This window comes from Coturnix japonica, chromosome 5, assembly GCF_054131305.1.
Source record: "Coturnix japonica strain WE chromosome 5, WE-NBRP24, whole genome shotgun sequence".
NCBI classification, from domain to species: Eukaryota; Metazoa; Chordata; class Aves; order Galliformes; family Phasianidae; genus Coturnix; species Coturnix japonica.
The window spans coordinates 8,591,637-8,613,512 of NC_140667.1; the positions used below are offsets into that span (position 1 = coordinate 8,591,637).

Sequence of the window (21,876 nt, forward strand, 5' to 3'; positions counted from 1 at the left end):
TTTAGCTGGAGGTTCATCATCTCGGACAGAGCCTGAGCCCTGGGGTGTTTCAGCAAGAGATATCAGCAACATATAGCAGAACTCTGACTAAATAACCTCCCTCTAACGGAGAGGAGGAGGTCTTTCAGAGCATAGAGTTTGTCATCTTGCTGAGGTAGAACTCTTAGCAGACAGATGAGTGGCACAGGGAAGAAGAGGCCATTACCAAAGCTATTTGTACAGCAGTTAATATTCTCACATTCCACTTGCTGACCAATTTAAGATGGGTGTGGACAAATACTGACCAGAGACAGCATGAGAACAATTACACCACTAAGAGGATTTTTTTTTTCCTATTTCTAACTGAGAAATTTACTGCAACTGAATACACCACTGAGATAGCAGTGCAGGTGACTGATCATTTTGACATCTTAATCTTCCCCTCATGGCTTAAGGACTGATTCACTAATTGTCTAAATTCACTGCATTCCTGTTGGCAGCTGCAGTGCTCTCAAGCTGAGAACGTGAGTCATTTATAAAGCTGAATCTAAAAACAAGCTGCTGTAATCCTGAACAAAAACAACTGGCACCCACTTCTATGTGGGTTTATTGGAAAATCTTAGTGATATCAATCCAGCAATTCAAAGATACTGAAGAACAGCTCCTATGTATATATTATGTACTTCTTTTCCTTATACATATAATGTAAAATGACAATAGTGCTGTGCATATGAAAAGCTAAGCTTGCTTCCTGAAACATACTGGTGCAAGGCTGCTGATTATTGATCTGACACATTGGTTCTTATGGTAACAAGCGCTGTGTGTACACAGCCATATCAAATTGAACCATAACATCAATATTATCTAACTTTTTGCCTTCAGTCAGTGTTTTTCTGGGCTCATTGGAAGAACGGATTCCTTCTGACTCCTACAGAGGCTGCTTGACTGCAAAGATGGGGAAGCTCCACTGATGTGAATGGCAACTTTTGACTTAAGGATGGTGTGATTTTGTAGCAGAGCTCTCCCACCCACTGCTAACAACAAATGTTTCAATAGCAAACACAGTTCAGGTCAAGCCAAAAAAGAAAAGGAGAAATTTAAGGCTTCTAGGAAACGGTTGGGAAAGAAACTAATAAAAAGGATCCTCACATAGGGCACAGCTCTTGCCGGGAGCAAAATCCTCAGCAGAGGCACATGTTCACCTTATTGGCCAGTTGCTGGATTTATATGAGAAGGTTAATCACAGTAATTGCTTGCAATTGCACACATCCACGCTGAAATGGGTGTAGTTGCTTTTCTTATCTGGCTAATTTAATTGATTTAATTAATTGTTATTCAGACCTGTCGAGCTGGGCAGTGGTCTTATGTAAAACAGAGGAACCATACTACACTGCCTCTGTGTGCTATCGTCATCACAGACAGCACAAAGCCAGAGTCTCTGCACAGGGGTCTAGATTAATTCATTCCAGCAGCACTGCACCTTTCACATGCCTGCAAAAATCAATAATTTACCTGAAAACAAAACGTCCAAGCTTTGAATACTACAGCATGAAGATATCTCCATCCTTGGTTGGACAAATCACCTCTTCTCTGTATTCTGCTTCCTTCATTTCCCATTTAAATGTCACATCCTTTGAGCTCCATTGGTGCCATTTGTTTAAGCCAGAACAGGCTTGGATTTGGTCAGTCAGTTGCTTTGAGTTGCATGAGGTGAGGTGGTGCTGTTTGTTTTAAACGTCTTACCACAAAGAAGCCACAATTTTCAATGATGCCTTCAAGCACTGCAAGGCCAGAGTTCACTGCTATTGATCCTGGCCCATGAAAAGAAGGGGGAACAGCAAAGGAAATATTGCTTTTAAATTTTCTTTCCTTCAGCACATTATCATTCCTGCCTGCGTGACTAGAAATCCCTCTGTAAGAAGCAAAAACTTGTCGTATCAGGCTACTCTGGGACATGAAACAGAATCGCACACAGAAAGGGGAAGAGAGATTAAGAAGCAATTTCCTTCCCATTATGTCTCTGTAACAAACTCCCAAGGGAAAGGTCAGGACAACATGAGAAGTTCCATTGAGATGTTTTATAAATATACCCAAATTTCAGAAAGGCTCTTACAAACTTGTTTCTCCAAGGCTTGTCTATAGACAAACATGGAGGACAGAGTCACAGTGTGACAGCACACACGCTGTAGTAGCAGTTTTGGACCCATCCCAGTGCCTCACTGCCCTTACTATAAAAAACTTCTTCCTTACATCGAATCTAAATCACCTCTCTTAATTTGAGGCCATTTCCCCTTGTCCTATCACAACAGACCCAGCTAAAGAGTCTTATTCCTTACAGCTCCTCAATGTAGAAGAGTGTTTAGGCTTCCTGCAGTCTGTCAGGCTGTCTAAACACTTAGCCTGCCTTAAAGCACTCCTGTCAGCCACTCATGGGACCATTGGGCACTTCTGCAATTCCCAATGAAACATCATTTTCTATTTTCACTGCTCTGCCATCTGTTTGACTGAAAGCTTGATTTGTGCCTCATTCCTTATCATTTTTATCAATTGGCATTCAGCAAGCGGCCTGACAAATGGGAAGGTCATTGAAGGCAACGGACAAACCATTTCCATGCAGAAAGAGCAAAGGCCTTTCAGCTGAAACTGACATACGTGCCCATTATCATGAGGCATCTTAAGCTGACCCTGAGCTGATTAGCAGAGCAGAATTAGAACAGTGACCCAGGGCAACTAAGGACAAAGAGCTGTCCTTGTCCACCATGCCTATCTACCAGGGCTCACATCAGTCCTGCTAGCCCCCCTCTGCCCTCTGAGCTCTGACCTCACCACAAAGAACATAACAGCACACCGAGCCTTCTGCTGGACCACAAAGCAAAGGAATGCAACCGTAGCATTTAAATGGTGACCAAAATCCAAAGGGTATCATTAGAGCTGCAAAGCAAGCAGGGCTGGAATGCACTCTGCTGTCCGACTTCTCTTTTACAACCAGAGAATTTACCCCACTGGGGGGGCCATTTTGGTTCCTGATGGTCCTTGCAGATGTTTTGTAAGCCAGCACAAAGTCCACCTATCTCCACAGGTGGGCTACAGTCAATGTTCAGCTCCTTTCAGCTCAGTCCAATGGCCCTCACTCAAACAGGGAAATATCGACATGATAAACAGCAGACCTGACCTCTTGGCTTCCAGCAGTGGTACCACAGGGACTGCTCCTATAAGGACTGTGCTGGCTTGGCACAGCTGCCAAACCTACACCTCAGTGTCACGTGCAGCTTCAGAGCTGTGCGAGGATATTGACTTCTTCCTGGCAGAGCCACATTCCCCAGACTTCCACAATGAATGCACAATGGCTGACGGTTCTGATCTATTTGTCATAAAGGAGGCTCGCTAATCATCATGAAAGCCTTGGAATAGCAGAGTTTGGGGGCAGTTTAGAGGCCGTCCTCACACCTCTCCCCCCTTCCCTTTCAAGCACCTGAAATAATTCCACTGTTGGTTCCCAGAAACATTCATCTCAGTGTGTTCAGAGGACGGTCTGACCTGCTGCGTACAGACGGTCTGATATACAGCACTCTGCAAACCTGGAGTAACCTTGAACGCGGGGTGGAGGACAGGATGGACAGCAGGGACAGCCGTGCCTGGTGTGCCTGTGCCCTCTGGTGGTGCCGGACAGGGAGGACACAGGGCACCAGTGACGCTGTGTCCCATGAGAACCACCATCGTGTGGCCTCATGCTGTTTGCTGCTCCAGCTGTACCTGTTTCTTTCCCCAAAGATCTTTTGCTTTCCCTCTCGCTGCCCTTCAAGGCATTGCCGAGGGTGGTCCTCATCTCTGCTGGAACCTGAATTCTCTCCTATGGTGCAGAAGAGAGGGCAAAGAGTGGTCTCAGGCTGGGTCAGAGCAGAGGTTGCTTTACACTCCCAAACAAAATCTTGAGCAGTTTTTCCTTCTATGTAATTTCACTGACTCATAGAATGGCTGGGCTTGTTAGGGATACTAAAGCCCACCCAGTTCCACCATGGGCTGGTTGCCACCCACCAGACCAGGGTTCCCGCCAGCCTGGCTTTGAGCAGCTCCATTGTCAGAGACCCTGCAGACAGCCTGAGCCACATCCTCACACCGAAGGTCTTCCTAATAACTGATCTAAATCTCCCCTCTTTCAGTTTAAAGCCATTACCCCTGGGTCCTGTCTCTACATCCCCTGATAAAGAGTCCCTTCCCAGCTTTCCTGTAGGCTCACTTTCAGTACTGATAGACTGCTATGCCTTCTCTAGACAGGACCCCAGCTCACTCGGCCTCTTCACGGAACTCAATCCCAGCTGCTGGGCAGCCTAGAGTCCAGTGGGAACACAGCTGCATTTGGAGCTTAAGTTAACTTTGGCCCTCCCCGAGCCCCACAGAACACAGTCACCTCAGCATTAGACTCAGTCACAGCTCAGCAAGGGGAGGAAGTTGAGAAGCCCACTGGGAAAACAAGTTATTCCTGTGCCAGCTCAGAAGAGTATTTTGCTGCAGCCCAACTTGACCTTCCTTTTGGCAACTAAGCACACACACACCCCTCGGCCAACCCAGAACTACAGCCAGAACTTTGAGGAGGCCAACAGCAAAATGTTTATTTTTCCTTCATTAAAGGTGCAACCATCCTGTTGTTAACGGAATGACAGCAGCTCAGTTTTCTTACAACAAAGACAGAAAGTTCCCACTGTGGCATCTCTCAGGAGAGGATGGAACCTAATGGAGTGAGAGGGTGACTGAGAAAGAGCTACATCAGCTACAACACTGTGTTAGTACAGTTCTGTGCAAACAGGCCTGAGCTACAGATGGCCTCCACTCTCCAAAAGCCATAGTGATATCCTTCCCAGCACTTTTTGAAGCATACAGCCACATCCCTCACATCCGTACAAAAATACCACACGTTTCCTCATTGGGTATGGCAGCCTGAGAGATACTGGGTTTTCCAAATGGACACGCATCTCTAAGTCTAGTGTTAGAGCAGAGAGGGAAACTCCGGGCCTCAAGGCTGTGCCCCAGCATGAGCATGATCCTTCTGGACATAGTTTTCCATTTAAACAGCGTGAACAGTGCCCAAATCTACCCTCAGGGTAGGAACAAAACAAAGGTATTTGTTTGTGGGTGAGGTTTGTATCTAGGAGTACCACCAGGGACTTCTGCACCAAGAATCATCACATGGTAATGTGCTAACAAGGTCTACATCTGCCTATGACAGCAACAGCAGATTCTCAAGGCCAGGAGAAAATATCCAGCACTGAGTGCAGCCAAGCTGTGGCCAGCTGCAAGTTATGCAATTTCCCTACTTGCTTCCTTCTCCCAGAGGTCCCAGGTGCACAGCTCTGGACTCAGCCCTAGCTGCTCCCCACAGCTGGATTACAAACACCCAGTACCAAATCCCAAGCTAAAAACAGAAACCAAACCCTCTTGTGACTCAGGCCGGAAGAAAGATTCTCTTGCAGACTTCAGCACCCTCCACCCCAAAGAATGAGTGGAACAGACAGACAGACCGCCAGCATCTGTCCTGAAAGACTTGCTTACTAAGAAGGGAGCCCAGGACTCCTACTTTGCACAGGGCTGGCCTCAGACTACACCAAAGCAGACTGTATATAAAAACAAAAGTTTAAAAATAATGGATATACACTGCATATCTCCATAAGGGACAGTCTGTAGACAGTCAGTCCCAAGCAGCCAGGACCAGCCCAGCTCTCAGAGGGTAGCTTGGCAGCTGCATTCCAGTCACACCGGGAGGAATGGGACAGCCAAAGGTAGAACTTGTGCTTTTTGCTCCATGATCAGCATCAGGCATAGGGAGGGAGAGGAGGGAGCAAGGCCACTGCTGGAGAGACACTGCATTCATCTGTTTGGCAGACCACAGCTGGTGAATCCTTCAGACAGGAGCAGTTTTCTTCCAAGCTCAGGCCGCTGCTTACATCTCATTGGGATAAAACCCAAGTTTGGCCAGAGACATTTCCCTCCGGAGTCTCATCACTTCCCAGTACATCAGTTCCACTGCAAAGTAAAAAGGGAATAGGGAAGAAAAATGAAAAAGCAGGGGGAAAAAAAATTAGTAAGCAAGGTACAGTTAGACCCCACCTCATGCTACGCTATGCTTACTGTGCAGCCTGACAAGGCTCCCCACTAAATTGAGGGAAGCAGATACGCTGGAGGGTCCAGCAGGACTGGCCTAGCAGGTCACCCCTTTACTGGCTCTGCCTCAGGATACAGTGTCCAAGAAACTGCTGAGCAAGGAATGGGTGCAGCCATCCCACCTGCTTGCATCTCTTCTTTGCCATTTAACCATTTCTCAAAGATCCAGTGAGTTCAGGGCATCCCAAGCTGGCCACACTCTTGTCATGCTGACAGGATTCAGCCTTATGGCCTCAGAATTTTTCCCACTGGCCCATCAAAGGCCCCACTGCACCCAGCTGCTGTCCCCTCTTACCATCTTGCCTCACCAAGCCCTGCTGGATATAGCGAATGTATGTGAAGAAGTTGCACACCGCTGTGATCTGAGGAATAAAGAAAAGAAAAAAAGGCATCAGCTACAGAACAGGAGTGATCCTGGTGTTCAGCACCTGAGAAATGGTACTACATATCACCAGATACACTCTGGGAAGGTGGAGTACTCACCCTGGCCCTGCAGGACGGTGAGATGTAATAGTAATTCCCAGAATCCCCCAGCATGATGCGATGTTTGCAGGTCCTGGGGAGGCCACTTAGAGCACACTTCCTGCAGGCAGAGAGGGAAAAAAAAACAGACCAGGCTATAAAGCAACCTCACAGAACAGCAGAGTACATCCCCAGGAGATGGAAGGTGGAGCTCAGAAGTCAGACCCGTATCAGTGAGCATTAAGGAAAAGAAAAACAAACCAACTGCAGCTGATAATTAGCCTTTCAACCTAGAAAGATTCCACAAACAGTGAGTTTAGGAGACTTAAGCTAAAAATCTGGTACCCGTGCTCAAGCAAACCAAGGTGTTACCCTTGGCAGAACCACAGAAAGAGGTGAGGACAAAGCAGAATATAACTCATGTCCTCTGGGCTCCATGCATCTCTGCCATGCAAGGATTTTGCTGAAGGAGTTCTGTCCAGGTGTTTCAGCTCTCCTGGTGGGATATATAGCTATCAGCTGGGGACAAAATGAAGTTTCAAAACAGATATTCCAATGCTTGAGCATAATCATCCCCCTGCTGGCCAGACACTGAACTTCATCCAGACTTGTCACGTTTCTTCAATGCCCTCCAACACAGGACGCAAGGTGTTCCTCAAGGTATCCCTGCATGGATTTAACACACCACACTACTGGGAAACGTACAAGTCTGCCACACCACAGGAAAACACATCCAAGGGAAGCCACTCATCTGGTGTTACATTTAAAATGAAATGACTGAATGAGCTACAAGAGGAAGCTGTCAGGTATTCTAAAGTGCCTAAAGATTTTGTATCACACTTTCTCACCACCAACTAGCACAAACTCCACTAACTCGTTCTGAGAACTGAAAACTAGCTGCAATGCAGCCTTTATGCTAGGCTCCTCTTCCTTATTTCAGACTTGAAAGCCAAGTGGAGTAACTTTGTGCTGACTTCAGGGGATTTTGGATATGGTTTCAGGTCCCTAAGAACAAACCAGTCCCTTCCTGTGCTAGCATGGAGAAGTTCAGCCTTACTACTGTAGAGATTTCAGACAAAGGATGACAAAAGCACCCTTTTCAAGACAGCATGGTTCCCACAAAGATCACAAAAAGATGTGACCAGCAAGGGTGCAGCACGCCTCTATTTTCTTGCCATTTCCTTCCATTATTCTGAAGACAAACAGTTCCCTGTACCAGCCAGTAACCTCCCCTTCAGCAGTAAAGCAGAATTTGTGGCTGCATTGTCATTACCATGGCTCCTCGGAGATCTAATGGCTGCATGGCTGGAAGAGGGACACCATTCCTCAGCTGCAAAAGTTACTCTAGGAACTGTGGAGGATGACAACATACAAAGGAGCAGACATTCCAAAAAGCTTCTGAGAAACCTCGGTGCTTGCTTTCCACTGCTATCAAGCTCAGCTGCTGCCTGCACTCCTAAAAGCACTGCAATGAAGTCTGTACCATAGGGTGAAAAGGACCAAGCTTTCTTCTTTCTACAACACAGCACAACCAAAGGTGCCACAAAACCTTGCATTTTTATCCAGGGAACAAATCAAACCCATTTATAATCAATAGCAAGATTCCTTAACACCTGGTCAAGGTAGAAATTAAATAGAATTAAAGAGTTTGGTTAGTTCAGCTCTAGCCTCAAAGCTGATTAATCACACTAAACTATTGTTAACAGATCGGCCATACTTGATTACCTACTAATACTTCACAATTTGTGATTGGAACACATTGTGAAGAGGGAAAAAAGCCTGAAAGGAAACCAGCAAGGATAAACACAGGATGGGCTGGTCCTGGCAGAGCTCTGACACATGCTGGGGGAACAATTTGTCTAGAGATGAGAAAAAAAAAAATAAAAAAATGAAGAAGAGAGGAGTAGCAACATTCATTAGTAGTACATGAGCAACATTCATTACAGAAACACCATTGCCTGGAAGGTGCTGTGCTTGAAGGGAAGAGGGAAGAACTAAGGGACAGAGCCTCAAATGAAACCAAATACAATAACTGAAAGTCCCCTGTCTTACTCTGAAAGATGATGTTACTCCTGCCAGCATTCCTCTTCCTTGAAACAATCTAAGTCATCTGTCACATCAAACACAGACACAGTATCAAGAGGGAAAGATTACATATATGCAGCGAGGAAAAGTTCAGCCAAGCTCAAATCCACCTGGATTTGAGCAATGTCAGCAGCACAAGGTGAGCTTGGGGGTCAAAGATACAAGAATGTGAGATAACACAGCTCTAACTCAGCCCTTATACCCTATGTTATGCACAAGCTTTCAGAGAATATTAACAAAGTTCATCTCTTAAGGAGGAAAAGAAAACAAATAAAACTCCTCCGAGTTGAGGGCACTAGCACATTATTACATTATCTCCCAACCACTCGACTGCAGTATATCCAAGAAGAATTACATCAGCTGGTGAAGAGTTCAGAAAGCGGAGCTCAACTACCACTAATCTTGGGCTAGAAATACACTCAGCTGAGCCGTGGTACCCGACTCAGCCAACTCCATGAGGCAGTGAGAGAAAACCAATAGCAAAGAGGGGACAAGAACAAGAAAGGTTCCTTACTTTGGCCCACCAGAGTCCTCTGCTGACACCTTCACCACAGGCAGCATCTGGGAAGCAACAGGCTCAATGGTAAGTGTATTCTGCTCCACAGCCACTCGCACCAGCTCAGACAGCTGCAGCAAAGAGAAATGACTGTAGATATAGATGTGCAAAGGTCACCTCCCTAAAGGTGCACCTTTGATGCCACCAGAACATGCAGTTTCTGTCCTCAGTTACCAGCACTCACCTCCTGCTTAGTAAAGTCCAGACAAGGTCCTACATCTTCTCGGTAAATTCTGTCCAGGAAGGAGCAGGATTTATCCAAAGTTGGAGATTCCTTCCAGGACTGGAACTCAGCAAATAAAATGGAGTCGATCTGCGGTAAATATTCAGGAGAAGGAGGAAGACAGAAGGTAGGTAGAGTAAGAGATACCACGTCTGAAGATAACTAATGCACAGGCAACTTAACTATACAACATCTACTTTGGCATCTAGAAAGGTTCAAGTATGACAGAAGTGCCTGAGGGAAGCTGGCTCTCTCCAAGGATCTTTTGTCTCTCACCCATCTGCAGATATGTGCCAGACCCATCCAGCCAAGGTGGGCACATTCTGCCAGAAACCTGCAGAGACCCATCTCTCCCACCTTTGTCCAGGACAAGGCAGCACCACAACTGAAGAAAAGCCACCACACAACTGCTGAACAGAGCAAGTGCCCATGGCAGAAACAACGAGAGGAGCTGAATGGCAAAGCACAGTGTAACGACACCCAGACACAGAATGCTTTTCTTAAGAAAGGACTGCTATAGAAAAGGATGAAAAACGGAAAAGAAAAAAAAAAAAAGCAGCTATTAATATCAGCAGGACTACATCCAGAGAGACCAAATAACAGAGCACGCCAGCCCTTTAAAGGCCACTTCAACTGAGAATTCTGGTATCTGGGGAGTTGAGGAAGTAATGGGAATACTGGGCAATCTCACTGGCATGCAGGAACAAGTGGAACATCAAACCTGAGTGGGAATAACTTTCCTGATTGCTGCGACTGCTCACTGCCTTTTACAGGTGGGCTTGCAAGAATTATCACTCCTCAGCAGCAAGGTACTCAAGGACAGGGCCTTGATTAGGTTGATCCCTCCTACATTGCCTGACTGGAAATACATCAGTGTTGGAGACTCTCTGGAACTGACGTTTAAACCCCAGGTATTAGCCTGACCACCAACCCAACAGGGCAGCTGTTTAAAAGGCCAGCAAATCCTGTTAAAGATGCTGAAAGGAGAAACAGAACTACAAAAACATGCCAAACAATACAAAAATCATGAAGGAACAAAACAGAAAGAGGTCTGAGACTTAGCACACTTGTTGTATGCTATGGGGACCGCTCACCTCGTACCAGCAGACAGCTTCAGAGCCACAACATGGAAAAACAAATTCAGGAAAACAAATAAAACAAAAATGGAGGTTAGCATAAAAGGAAGCTAGAACTGAAAGGCTGAAAGTGTGAGAATTGGATGGGTCCCACCCCTCTCCAATCCTGTCCAGTACAGTTACCTGCCGCAAGGGTGAGGAAACATCTGCCCCCAGTGCCTGCCAGCCTGGCTCATAGGTGAATTGGATGGCCTTCCCAGGGATGACACAAAGGAGCAGAGAGAGGAGAGCAGGCACCCCAGACTTTGAGGCGAGAGAAAGAGACAGACAGTGAAGGAACACGTTTAGAGTGACAGGCAAGAAAGGGAAGTAAAAAAACCATAACAATACAGAAGGTACAGGCAGAGACTCAAGGCTTCTTTTCCAGGCAACTACAACTGATGCTATGGCATCACAAGGCCATAAACTACACCTTCCAACTTCAGCTTGATGTGCTAAAACGGAACAGGAATGCTGCAACTTCTAGGCACAATTTAGGATGGGACAAATTTTCCATAAAGCACCAAGCTGAATGCCAGGTTCCCTCATGCCACCTCTCATACGGGCCATTAAATAACTTGAGAGGAATGGTAACCATCAGGAGAGCACAAAGGGCATTAGAAGATTAAAGCCACTTTCTCCCTAGCTCTCAAATTAGCTTCTAGCCAACTAAGTATTTGACTACAACTTCCAGCATATCTGGTTTGCTCTCTGATCAAGAGAAACAAGTACAGCAGGGCTTCACAGTTATTGAACTAATTTTTCCTTCAGTCTTCTTTTGGACATAGCCTTTGTTCCTCTCTGCCTGCAAACAGAGTTAAGGATCATCTTGCTAGAGGCCCCAGAACAGCTACAGTCGATACTGCCTGAAGTGTTCCATCCAAACTAGTAACAACAGCACTACACAGAAATTAGCAAAGTAAATCCATTGAAATTGCAAACAGCCTTTCACAGCACGGTCCTCCTGTTAGGTGAAAATATTAATTTCACCAGCTGCCCTTCTGCATACACATCCTCACACAGTGAGAAAGGCAAACATTAAACATATGCTCTGAAAGAGAAGGAAGCAGTGGCATACCCAAGAACAGAGAACAAGAGATATCAATGGAGATGTTGACAGAAGTTGGTGGAGGAGTCTTGGAGCCCAAAACCAGGCCCTGGATCATTGAAAGTCAAACCAGTTGGAAAAAAGAACAAAAGCAAATCACGCCAGAACAGGCAGCAGACTCAACTGCCAAGATGCATCAGAACAACTGGCTGCTGCTCAGCAACTCCCACCACATCCATTCTCAGCACTGCTAACTCTTTGGTCTGCCCATACCCTCCAGTGGTGCCTCAGCTCCTTCCTCTAGCAGTTGTCCTAATGCAGCTTTGAACTTAATTCCCAGAAGTGGAAATCTCCACAAATAGAAACCCTCCAGAGATTGCCTCATCAGCACGGTTTAGGGAGCAAGCCAGCCTACTGCATGGATGGCTTCTCTCAGTCAGATCCAAGCAAAACTTCCCAGACACAGAAACAGCAGTGGCTCCGAGGCTGGTGCAGTGAACAGCCCTCACCCACCTCTTTGCACTCACGACTGACTGGTGCTGGAGTTGCACTCTGGCTGACAGCTGTGACAATTGCACTGCTGGTGCTCTTGTTTCGCCCATGGCCTTTCCTGAAGACGGCTTTAGAAGGGCTCTGGAGCTGAGGGTGGAGCTCCCAGTTTGGGGAGGAAGGTGTAGATGTGATCACAAGTGTCTTCAGAGCTGTTACTTCTGCCTGCAGCATGTCGATCTGAGAGAGACAAGGTAAGAGTCAACAGCACCTTCAGCATCTGCTGAACTTGCAGCACTGCACCCAACACTGTAAGGCCGCAGGGAACCAGCTGCAAGCACACTCATGAAGCCTGCTCCCCATCCTCCCAAATGCCCACTGTCAGCCAAACTTTTAAAGAGGAAAACAAGAACTAACAAGAACCCACTGCTCCTCTGTCTGAGTATATATTGCTCCAGTCTCTTTTTAGACACGATAACCCAGAAGTAATTTCAATTTCCAAGATGGAACCAATCCAGCAGCCCTGTAATGCACCCTCATCAAGCTCTGACCACATGGCCACAGCAATTAGACAGTAGATTGCTTCTATGTGGTTCCCCTCACACCCTTTTCTCTAAGAGGAGGGGATGATCAACACCAACCCTGCAAAGAAATCAAGCCACAGAGTGAGCAGTTCTCACCTTCCCCCATGCCTCCTTCAGCTGCTTCTCTGACGCCGCCTGTTTTGTGTTTGCTTCTCTCACCATCTTGTGTGCCTCCTAGACCAGAAAGAGTTTTAGTCTGTGGCAGCCCCATGTCATACAGTCACTAGGGCCAGCCAAAGCTATGCCCTGTTCATGCTCTGTGCAAGCAGGCAGGTGCACAGACATCACTGCCACATCTGATTATTTTACTCTAACAGATGTGAAGAGTTTGGCCCCCCATAATTTCCCAGAAAAGAGCTCTCGGTGTCAGGGCATGGAGTGCATCCCCTTCCCAACAGCGCAGCTGGATAAACATAACAGTTCATCTGCTAAGTCCAAGGTTATCTTCTCCAATCACAAGAGGTGCAAAAAAAGCCAGAAGAAATGGCCTGCCCCTCCTGCCCTTGGGATATGCTTTAAAGCCAAGGTTTTAACATTGGCATCCACCCATGCTAGATCATAATTGTGTAGTCCAATACTTTTATGACTGATCCAAACACACTGGCTTAGCTTCCTGGCATGACTTAAGACGTGTGTCACCACTGCAGACTTGCTGGTTCATCACTAGACTGTTTCTGACCCTGATCACTGTCACTGGCACAGATCCTCATCCAGACTCACTGATCCACATCCCAGCTCCTCATTCAGTCACTGCCCTGCTGCACTTACCTGATTCGTTACTGCATTTTGTTCCTACCTCCTGCATGGAGCAGCCAGTCCTCACTGCTCTGAGCACAGCTGCAGCACAGCAGCAGGAGTGGTAGCTCAGGTAGGGACTAAATTTAGAAGCAACATCCCACAGGAAGGGTGAGGTGGGTGGTATCAGTCCCAATGAAACCACCCCACAGCACTGCCTGGAAGCACTCTGCCCAAGGCCACCAGGTGAAGGAGGAAGCCCTCAGCTGAATTTCTGAGTTCACTTTACACTCAGCACCAGCTTGTGTTTCACAGGTACAGCTGGGTTCTGGCTTCCCTCACTGTCCAGTCAGATCTACAGATTAAAGCTGTTGGTAAATGGGATCATGGGATCGCATCATACAATAATCAAATTAACAATAACAACAACAAAAAATTAACAATAACAAACAAAAAAAACAAGCCACAGCAGATGCTGTTCAGACTACAGAGCAGGCGCAAGAGAAGGCCAGGGAGCCACGCTCACCTCTAGCTCTGGGCATCCCCATGTCTGGTTTCATTTAGGTTTGCAACCATGGAACCTGCTGTGCTCTTTATGTCACCCCACAGCTGCGAGGGGGGGAAAGGAACGTATGCAAATCCTCCCCAGAAGCAAGTACCAGCCCCTGGGAGGGTCTGCCCGCAGCACTGTGCAGCTTTCCAAATGCAAATGAACAAAGACTGAGGAAGCTGTGGGAGTTTAACAGAAGTATGGCTGGAAGTTCAGAGAATGCCTACCTCAAAGGAATTGGAAGCAAGCTTAGCTTAAGAAATGATGGGAAAAGGAAGAGGGTGGTACCTCAAACAAGCTAGCTGTTAACTCTTCTAGTTCCTGCTCCAGTTGTTCTCTGACTTTTGACAGCCTCTCGCATTCTTTGTCCTTCAGCTTCAGCTCCTGTTGAGGAAATAGGAGAGGGATGCATGAGCTGCTAGCAGGCCCCAGCAGTACTGATGCCCGCCTGGGCTCACCTACAAATCACACCCCCTCCCCTCCATACCCCTGCACTGATCCTGGACCTGAGACTCCTGTCACAGCACTCTGTGCCACCAGAAGCATCCCTCCACAAGCTGCAGCAGGCTTTTCAGGTTGGAATTGCTCGTTTACAACTAGGCTCCACATTACAGAACCATTAAGGTTGGAAAGACTGCTAAGATCAACTAGCCCAACAACCAACCCATGCCTGTGACTGCTCTAGACCATGTCCTTCAGTGCTTCCACACTCAGCTCTTCTCACAGGCTCTAGGCTTTACCTTTTGTGCTTTGTGCAGCTCTTCCTTCAGGAACTCAGAGCCCTTTTCCCGGATCTCCACCGAAGAGCTGCGGAGACGCGAGACGTTGCGCTGCTCAGTGGACTGGCTGTCATCCCCACAGCCTGCATCCTGGCATCCAGTCTCTGGCTCCTCCTTGCTGCCTTTGGATGGCTTTAGTGGTTTCCAGTATCCCACAGCTGGTTGCTCCTGGCTGTCTTCCTCAAAATGGGTCTGGCTGTAGGGAACCGGCACAGTGAAACTGTGTGTGGGGGTGATCAGCAAACCTGCCAGGCTCAGAAACAGCCTCAGAGGCAACAGCAAGACAAACCAGCCTGGGTTCACCCAACATTTCAGGGAGGCTGAGGGGTACCGTACTGAACAGGACATTCAGTAGTGAGCTGTGCTGCACCTTCAGGCTCCCAAGAGCACAGGAGTGAAGCAGGGAGGTTGAAGGCATACAAAGAAACTGGCTTAGAGGACCTCTTTTGTGTCCCAGAGCTGCACCAGCTCCTTTGCCTGCTGGATGGGCTTGCCTGCCCTCAGCAGAATTTCTAGGGAGGTAAGTCCTTGTCAAACAAACCATCTTCTTGCAGCCAGTTCTTCAAACAGAGATTGAGAGAGCTGAGAAATGTAACTGGAATAAGCTGCTCATGCACAAATACTGTTACAAGCATGGTTAAACAAGCCACTCACTGGATTCCTTGTATTGCTCTGTCTTAAATACAAGCCAAGGCCAGGAAAAATATTTGTCAGATTCATTTGCTGCAGGCGCGAGCATCAAACAAATCAGAACAAATGAAGATGGGGAACACTCATCCGTGAGTTTCAGCCCTGAAATCCCTCATAGCTCAGACAGACCCTAAGCAAACACTGAAGGCAGAGCAGACTGACAAAATTCACAACCTGGCCATTTCTCTTCTCTTCCTTCTTTTAAAAGATCCCAGATATACACACAGATATTGCTTCCCTACTGGATTACTTTGCGCTTTTGACATGAATGAGTTGGGAGGAAATCTCTGCTATCCTGGGATCTTCAATAATCGCACCAAGTACAGTGTGAGATGCCTGCACTCCTGGCAAGAAGGGCTTGTTTCTCAACAGCAAAGTACTGCCTCACAGACAACTCTCTACACACAAAACATAAGTAGGCAAAGTTATAACACCTCGTTTTACCCTTCCCAAACAGAACATCTCAGAGACTTAACTCAGGACAAAGCAAGACTAAACACAGCTATTCCAGGAGTGCCGTTCTTGAGCATTTTCAGAGAAAAACAGACCACAGCTGGCTTATTTAGTACTCCAGCAAACACTCCATCTGCCTAAGCCCAGGGACGCTGCTCCCCAAACCACAGGAGGAGCAAAGAAAAAAAACAGTACAGCTTTGACATTCCATAGCAATACAAAGACCGTGACCCCCTTCCCTTCAGATCCAGACTTCAACCCCACAGGGCAGGAAGAGGCTGGGTAGGTTTTGCAGCTGCTGGTGTGTTACAAGAGGAAAACACATGCCTGAATGCCTGTCCACGTGGCAGAAAGTGTGGTCTGCCAGCTGTCTTCTCCTGCAAAGAAGTTCAGGTACCACAGGGAGTGGTGTGAATGCGCACAAAGGGAAACCTCTTTGAGCCATGGGATGAGAAAGGGCACAGGACCATCCACGATGCCATGCCATGCAAACTGGACAGAACTGGGAAGGGGCAGCATGCAGTCAGTGTCATAGATTTTGCCAGTCTCTTTATAGAATAAGTAAGAGAGCTTAAGCAGTGCTAGAAGGGAGGAAAGGATTCAGAAGGAACGGTTGACTTGACCTGGTCTTACTAGGTCTAGAAGGAGCTTGTTCTGGTGATAAATGCTATTAGGAAGTATAATAAATAACATAAAGGAGCACGCTGGGGAGGGAAAACGACAGACAGCACTGCCATGCAAAGATAATTAATCTGAAGCTACTCAGCACGCTGGAGCTGCCGATAAAAATGCCATATACACACACGGATGCATAGATCTGAGTGAGCAACTTGTAACCAGTGGAAACTCCCAGACCACGCCAGCACTTACTCTTGTAAGTGCAAGAGAGAGCACTTATGGTGCACACTGCATGGTGTTCAGACAGCACAGCACTGGCTGTAGTCAAGCTGCTCTCTGGACACATTCAGGGAATCAGCGAAAGGTCAAGATGAGCTAAGGCAGCACTTACCTAACGAGGGCCATTGCTATGGAATGAGGAGGTCTCCAAGGGCTCCACTCAGGAAGGGGAGGTATCGAGCAAAGGAACGACCCAATGGAAAGGAACGAAGCCCATCACGGGAAGGTGGAGACTCGATGAAACCAATTCATCCTCGCCGCACGAAGCCAGGGGAGGTTCTCTGCGATGGATCTGCCACGAAGCAGGGAGAGCGTTCCAAACAGAGGCGTTCGTTCAATAGTTAAACCAAATCTCGGATGGCCCCGCGGAATCCCTCCCTGCAGAGATCAGACAGGCAAACTGCAGCGAGCGCACGGCTCGGGGACTCCCGCATTAGCCAGGAAGCTCCCTAGGAGGGCCCCAACAGGACCACCCGCATTACGGCCAGAAGGGGACAAGAAACAGCAGAAAGGGAAAACCGAAATCAGGACCAAACAGATGCGAAAGAAAGAGACGAGAGAAAGGGACACCACAACAGCCCGCTTAGCTACTAAGAGTCCAGCTATTCGCATGGAATAGGAAGGGAAAAAAGAGATAAGAGCCGTTTCCTCGTGACTCGAGCTCTCGGAGGAAAGTTATCAGTACAGGAGAGCGCTGCGCTGCTGCACCGGGAGGGACGGCAGGAAGGAGCGACCCGACGGCACCCGACGGAGCGGTGCACCTGCGCTCTGCCCCGATGGGCTGCGCTGCTCGGGAACCGGGCCGGGTCCTACCCGTCCTCCAGGCGCGAGAAAAGGGCAAAGGAGAACCGAAAAAAAAAAGCAATTAAAAAGGAAGGCAAGCAAAAAAAGCCGAGCACAGCACAAACTGCCCAAGTTGGATTCCGCAGAAAAAGCCAAACAAAAAAAGTGCAGGCTCGGCAGTTTTGCAGCTTCCTGCCGCTCCGACCCCGCGGTTTCCTGCGGCTCCGTGCACGGCCGTTCCCTGCGGGCTGCTGCCCGTCCCGCACCGGGAGCGGCGGCTGACAGCGCTGCGTGGCGCCCCGCAGCACGCACGGACGCGGCGCGTTTCTACCCGGGCGGCCCCGCAGCGACCCTCGGCCGGACCCGCCGCCCGCACACCTACCCCGCTTCGTGCCTCCGGCGCATCACGGCGGCGGAGGGGACGGAGAAGCAGCGCCCGCCGCCGCCATTCCCGCAGCACGCCCGGCTCCGCGGGGCCGCCCCGACGGGAGGGGGCAGAGCGAGGCGACACGTGATTAAAGCGCGGCCCCGCGGATGCGCGTGCGCGCTGCCGTCAGCACGCCGTGATTTGGGGGGGTACCGCCCTATAGGGGGGCTGTGGGATGAGTATCTGATGCTGCCCTGTCCTTTAATACCCCCAGGGACCGTGACCGAACCACTCCCTGCGCAGCCCGTGCCACCGCATCACCGCTGTTCCCGTCAATAAATGCTCCCTAATATCCAAGCTGGACCTCCCCTGGCACAGCTGGAGGCCATTCCCTTATATTACAGCCCAGTCCCATCTGGTCCGTAATCATCTGAGGTGCCAGAGCAAAGTGTCTGAGGTGGCCACATCCGTGGCTGTAACCTTTGTTACCTGCTGGGAGCTTTTGTGAGGAAGGGGAGATCCGCAGCTCTGCAGGCAGCACCAGAACTAATCAGTTGTAATGATTAACTCCCAGCATGGAGGGTCCTCGGGTTAGAAAGGCAGGATTGCTTCCAGAGTCCAAAAGGCAGCAAGAGAATGTTTCCAGCCGGGTTGTCTGATGGAGGGCTGGGAGGCTGTAGATGCTGAAAAGCAGGAGTAGGGCCCTGACCCAGCAAACTCAGAGCGGATGTTATTGCAAGAGTGTAACACTCCAGGATCCATCCGCCCACTCGCTCCCCTCCCTCCAGCCATGCAGCATGTTTGCTCAACTGGTGAGGAGGGCTCCAGCAAGGCTCCTCTGGGATCTCTGGGGCTAAGATCTCCAGTTTCACAGACGAGATCTGCCTTAAGCACCAAACAAACAGCTGCCCATTTCCCAGGGCAACAGGGAGGAAAAGGAGAATGAAAAAGCAGAGAAAGAAGAGCAACAAGGCTTGTGTCTGGGGGTAGCAGAGCTGTGTTGCTCAGGCAGATGCAGCCTGGCACAGTCCTGCTGTGGCACTGGAAGCACTGCTGACCCCTGCCAGATCTCGGCTGCTGCTCCCTGCTGACAGCAGTGTTTTTTGGAAGAGCTCAGCCTGAGCGCAGAGGAAGAGACATTGAGACAGGAAAAAGAAGAGCAGCTGGGAAACCTGGAAAGGACTGTCCAAACAGTACATGGTCCTCAAAGACAGCAATTAGCACACACTGAGCACCCTCAGCCTGTCCTGAGTTCCATGGGTCCCAAATGAGATGGATTTTTGCCACAAATCCTGCATTGTAAAGGTGAGAGGCCTGAGGTTCTTCACAAAAGCACTGATGGTCACTGCATCCTCTCCAAAGGCTCATGGCAAGCTCAAACATCAGAGTCAGTCTTGTCTATAAAAACAGCAATTCCTCAGATACTCTCATATTTTGGTGGTTTTTTTCTACATCACACTCCGAGGAAGAGTGTTAGTTTGAAAAAATAAAACCCATCAGCATCTATCTTGGCACTGAAAGCAGAGATGGGAGAGGGGTTTCACTGGGCTTTGACACCCGTGGTGTCCTGAGAAAAGCACTTGTTCTCTGTCAGACTGCAGGGAGGGCTCTGTCCCCTTCCCAGAGGCAGCTGCAGCAAATGAATTTCAGTCAGCGCAGGGGGAGGGATTCATTTCCCGTCATAGTAACCCAATCTGCACATCTGCAAAATGGAGAAAATGGGAAGGATTCCAGGGCCTGCAAGGACAGTGGGAAGGCAGCGAGACTGAGGATGGACGTCAGTGCATCCTTGCTCCTCCTCTGCTGCTTTCAGACTGGCAGTTTGCTTCAGGCCTGGAAGAACTGAGGCCTTGGGGAATGCAGAAAGTGATCCAAGTATTGCTGCCACACTGGTAGTCCCTCAGTTATTTACTTTCCTATTACATGCCACGGATGTTTGGTGCTGTCCTAACAGTAACTCTGAGCCATATGAACTGCTGGATGAGCTGCTCTCAGAGGAGGGCAGCAGAGTCCCCCAGATAGGGACATATCCCTCCATCAAGAGCTGGATGCTCAAGATTTTGCTGTTCCTCCTTAGAGTCCCCACGATCACAGAAAATCCCCACAGTTCCAGAAAATCTATCAAGAGAACCATTTTTGTTCTTGCCATGTAAAAGGACATAGACTCAGGCACTGGGGCCCTCTAGAACTGTCTGCCTGCCTAGTAATCCCTTCTCTCTACATGTGTATGCAAAGTGGTATCTCAAAGACATGTGTCCTCCCCAGACCCTGACCCTTCATGTGGACAACGCTGCCTCCAGAGAGAGCCCACTCCTGTGCTCTCTCATGTCTTCCCCCATACATGGAACTCTTTGGGTGTTTAGAGACATTTTCATCATCCTGAGTCATTCAGGGACCCTGCTGGGATGACAGCACTATGATTCTTGCTATAAAAATCCTTTGGGAGCAGCTGGAACCCAGCAGCAGTGTTTCAGGGACCTTGCAGCAAGCTCAGCCCCACAACAAAGCAGTTAATACAGGCAGTGCAGTGCAACTTTCAGGAATGACACTGGCCCAGAGCATCTGCAAAACCAAGGCACCTCACCTCCTGTCACAGATAGATGCTGCTCACACTGGGGTAACAGCCACACCACGGTCACACTGCCTCATTGCTGGCAGGGATAAGGCTTCAGAAGGGCAGGACAGCTGGGCTTTTACGTCCTGGTGAACACTGCTCGTGATACTCACAGATAGGGCTGGTACAAAGCTGTGTGCTGCATCAGTCAGTCAGTTGGCTTTGCTATGGTTGGGCCAGTGAAGCAACCCCTTACTTACCAGCATCTGGCCACTGATAAGAGCTCTATCTTGCTCCACACCGTGAATGTGAATTTCTCCCCATGGCCCTCCCCATGCCTGTTCTTCTATATCTCACACAGCAGAAGCATCGTGCTGTCTCTTCTCATCTGCCCTGCCCTCCTTTCAGCCCCAAAAGTGTCACCCCTCACTCCAGGGCCAAGGAGCTGCAATTATTTTTCTATGGTCTTGGGAATCTGTAGAGGACCTAGCTGAAAAGCAAAGCTTTCAATACTGTGTTATGCTTCTAGATGAAATGCCCACAATACAACTAGACACAAAAATAATATGGATATGGTGAGTGAATGATTGGTTGATGGGTCAGGATCAAAGGGTTACAGAAAACAGAGTTACACCAGATCAGTGGTCAGTATCTAGTGGGGTTCCCCAGGGCTTCATGCTGGGGCCATTTCTCTTCAATGTTTTTATCAGTGCTCTAGATACGGGACTCAGATGTATACTAAATAAGTTTGTGTGTTATATTAAATTAGGATGTTAAAACAGATTGGCAATAGAGAGGCCTGGCAGAGAGATCTTGGCAATTTGGATGGCTGTGCAATCTTCTACTGCATGAAGCTTAACAAGGACAAGTGCCAGATTCTGTCCCTGCAATGGATCAGTCCCTCCTTCAAGGACAGCAGGGACAGGGAGACGGGCAGTGAATTACAGAGAAACCTCTGCTGAGAGCCTGGCAGAGCATGGGCCAGGTGTTCTGCAAACCAAATGATCCAGGAGCATCTGGGGAAGAGAGGGCTGTGCGAGCCCCAAAGGGGGACACACGTTACAGCATTTGTGTAAAATTCCAGCTCTGCTTAATCTCCTGGGGCTCCCGGAAGACTGTGACAGAGAAAGGGACCAAACAGGAAAGAATTAGCAGAAAATGCTTCTCCTCTGGCAGCCACCATGGCTGTGCCAGGAGTTAGCAGCAGCAGTGTGGAGCAGCCAGCCCTGCCTCCCCCTCCTTCAGCCGCCTCTATAAACACGCAGGGCTTACTCAGAAGATTAGAAAGGAACAGGGCAAAAGACAACAGAGTCTCTTTTGTAATGAGGAAGGATTATGGCATCAAGTGACCGGCTGCAGCTCCCAAGTGGG

General features: G+C 48.6%; 2 protein-coding genes across 31 annotated transcripts in view; both read right to left on the bottom strand.

The window, feature by feature from the left end:
• LOC107314438 (acyl-CoA (8-3)-desaturase-like) overlaps window positions 1-4,837 on the bottom strand; it is a 40,478-nt gene extending 35,641 nt beyond the window's left edge. Inside the window, exon 1 of the mRNA XM_085548237.1 lies at window positions 1,492-4,837. Coding sequence (XP_085404363.1) covers window positions 1,492-1,596 — 105 coding nt within the window. The 5' untranslated portion in view covers window positions 1,597-4,837. The remainder of the gene's footprint in view (window positions 1-1,491) is intronic.
• Window positions 4,564-21,876, bottom strand: part of RAB3IL1 (RAB3A interacting protein like 1) — a 28,413-nt gene continuing 11,100 nt past the window's right edge. For 19 of the 30 annotated variants that reach the window (XM_085548259.1, XM_085548249.1, XM_085548246.1 and 16 more), the window contains 10 exons: window positions 16,914-17,179; window positions 14,723-14,957; window positions 14,271-14,366; window positions 12,794-12,871; window positions 12,138-12,353; window positions 9,423-9,551; window positions 9,197-9,309; window positions 6,619-6,718; window positions 6,431-6,497; window positions 4,564-5,997 (listed from right to left, as the gene is read on the bottom strand). In XM_085548259.1, coding sequence (XP_085404385.1) covers window positions 5,915-5,997; window positions 6,431-6,497; window positions 6,619-6,718; window positions 9,197-9,309; window positions 9,423-9,551; window positions 12,138-12,353; window positions 12,794-12,871; window positions 14,271-14,366; window positions 14,723-14,957; window positions 16,914-16,927 — 1,131 coding nt within the window. In that variant the 5' untranslated portion in view covers window positions 16,928-17,179 and the 3' untranslated portion in view covers window positions 4,564-5,914. Of the gene's footprint in view, window positions 5,998-6,430; window positions 6,498-6,618; window positions 6,719-9,196; window positions 9,310-9,422; window positions 9,552-10,720; window positions 10,841-12,137; window positions 12,354-12,793; window positions 12,872-13,465; window positions 13,788-14,270; window positions 14,367-14,722; window positions 14,958-16,913; window positions 17,180-17,562; window positions 18,074-18,440; window positions 18,770-21,876 lie in introns of those variants that run through there. The other 11 variants (XM_085548263.1, XM_085548262.1, XM_085548265.1 and 8 more) reach the window with 10 other exon arrangements.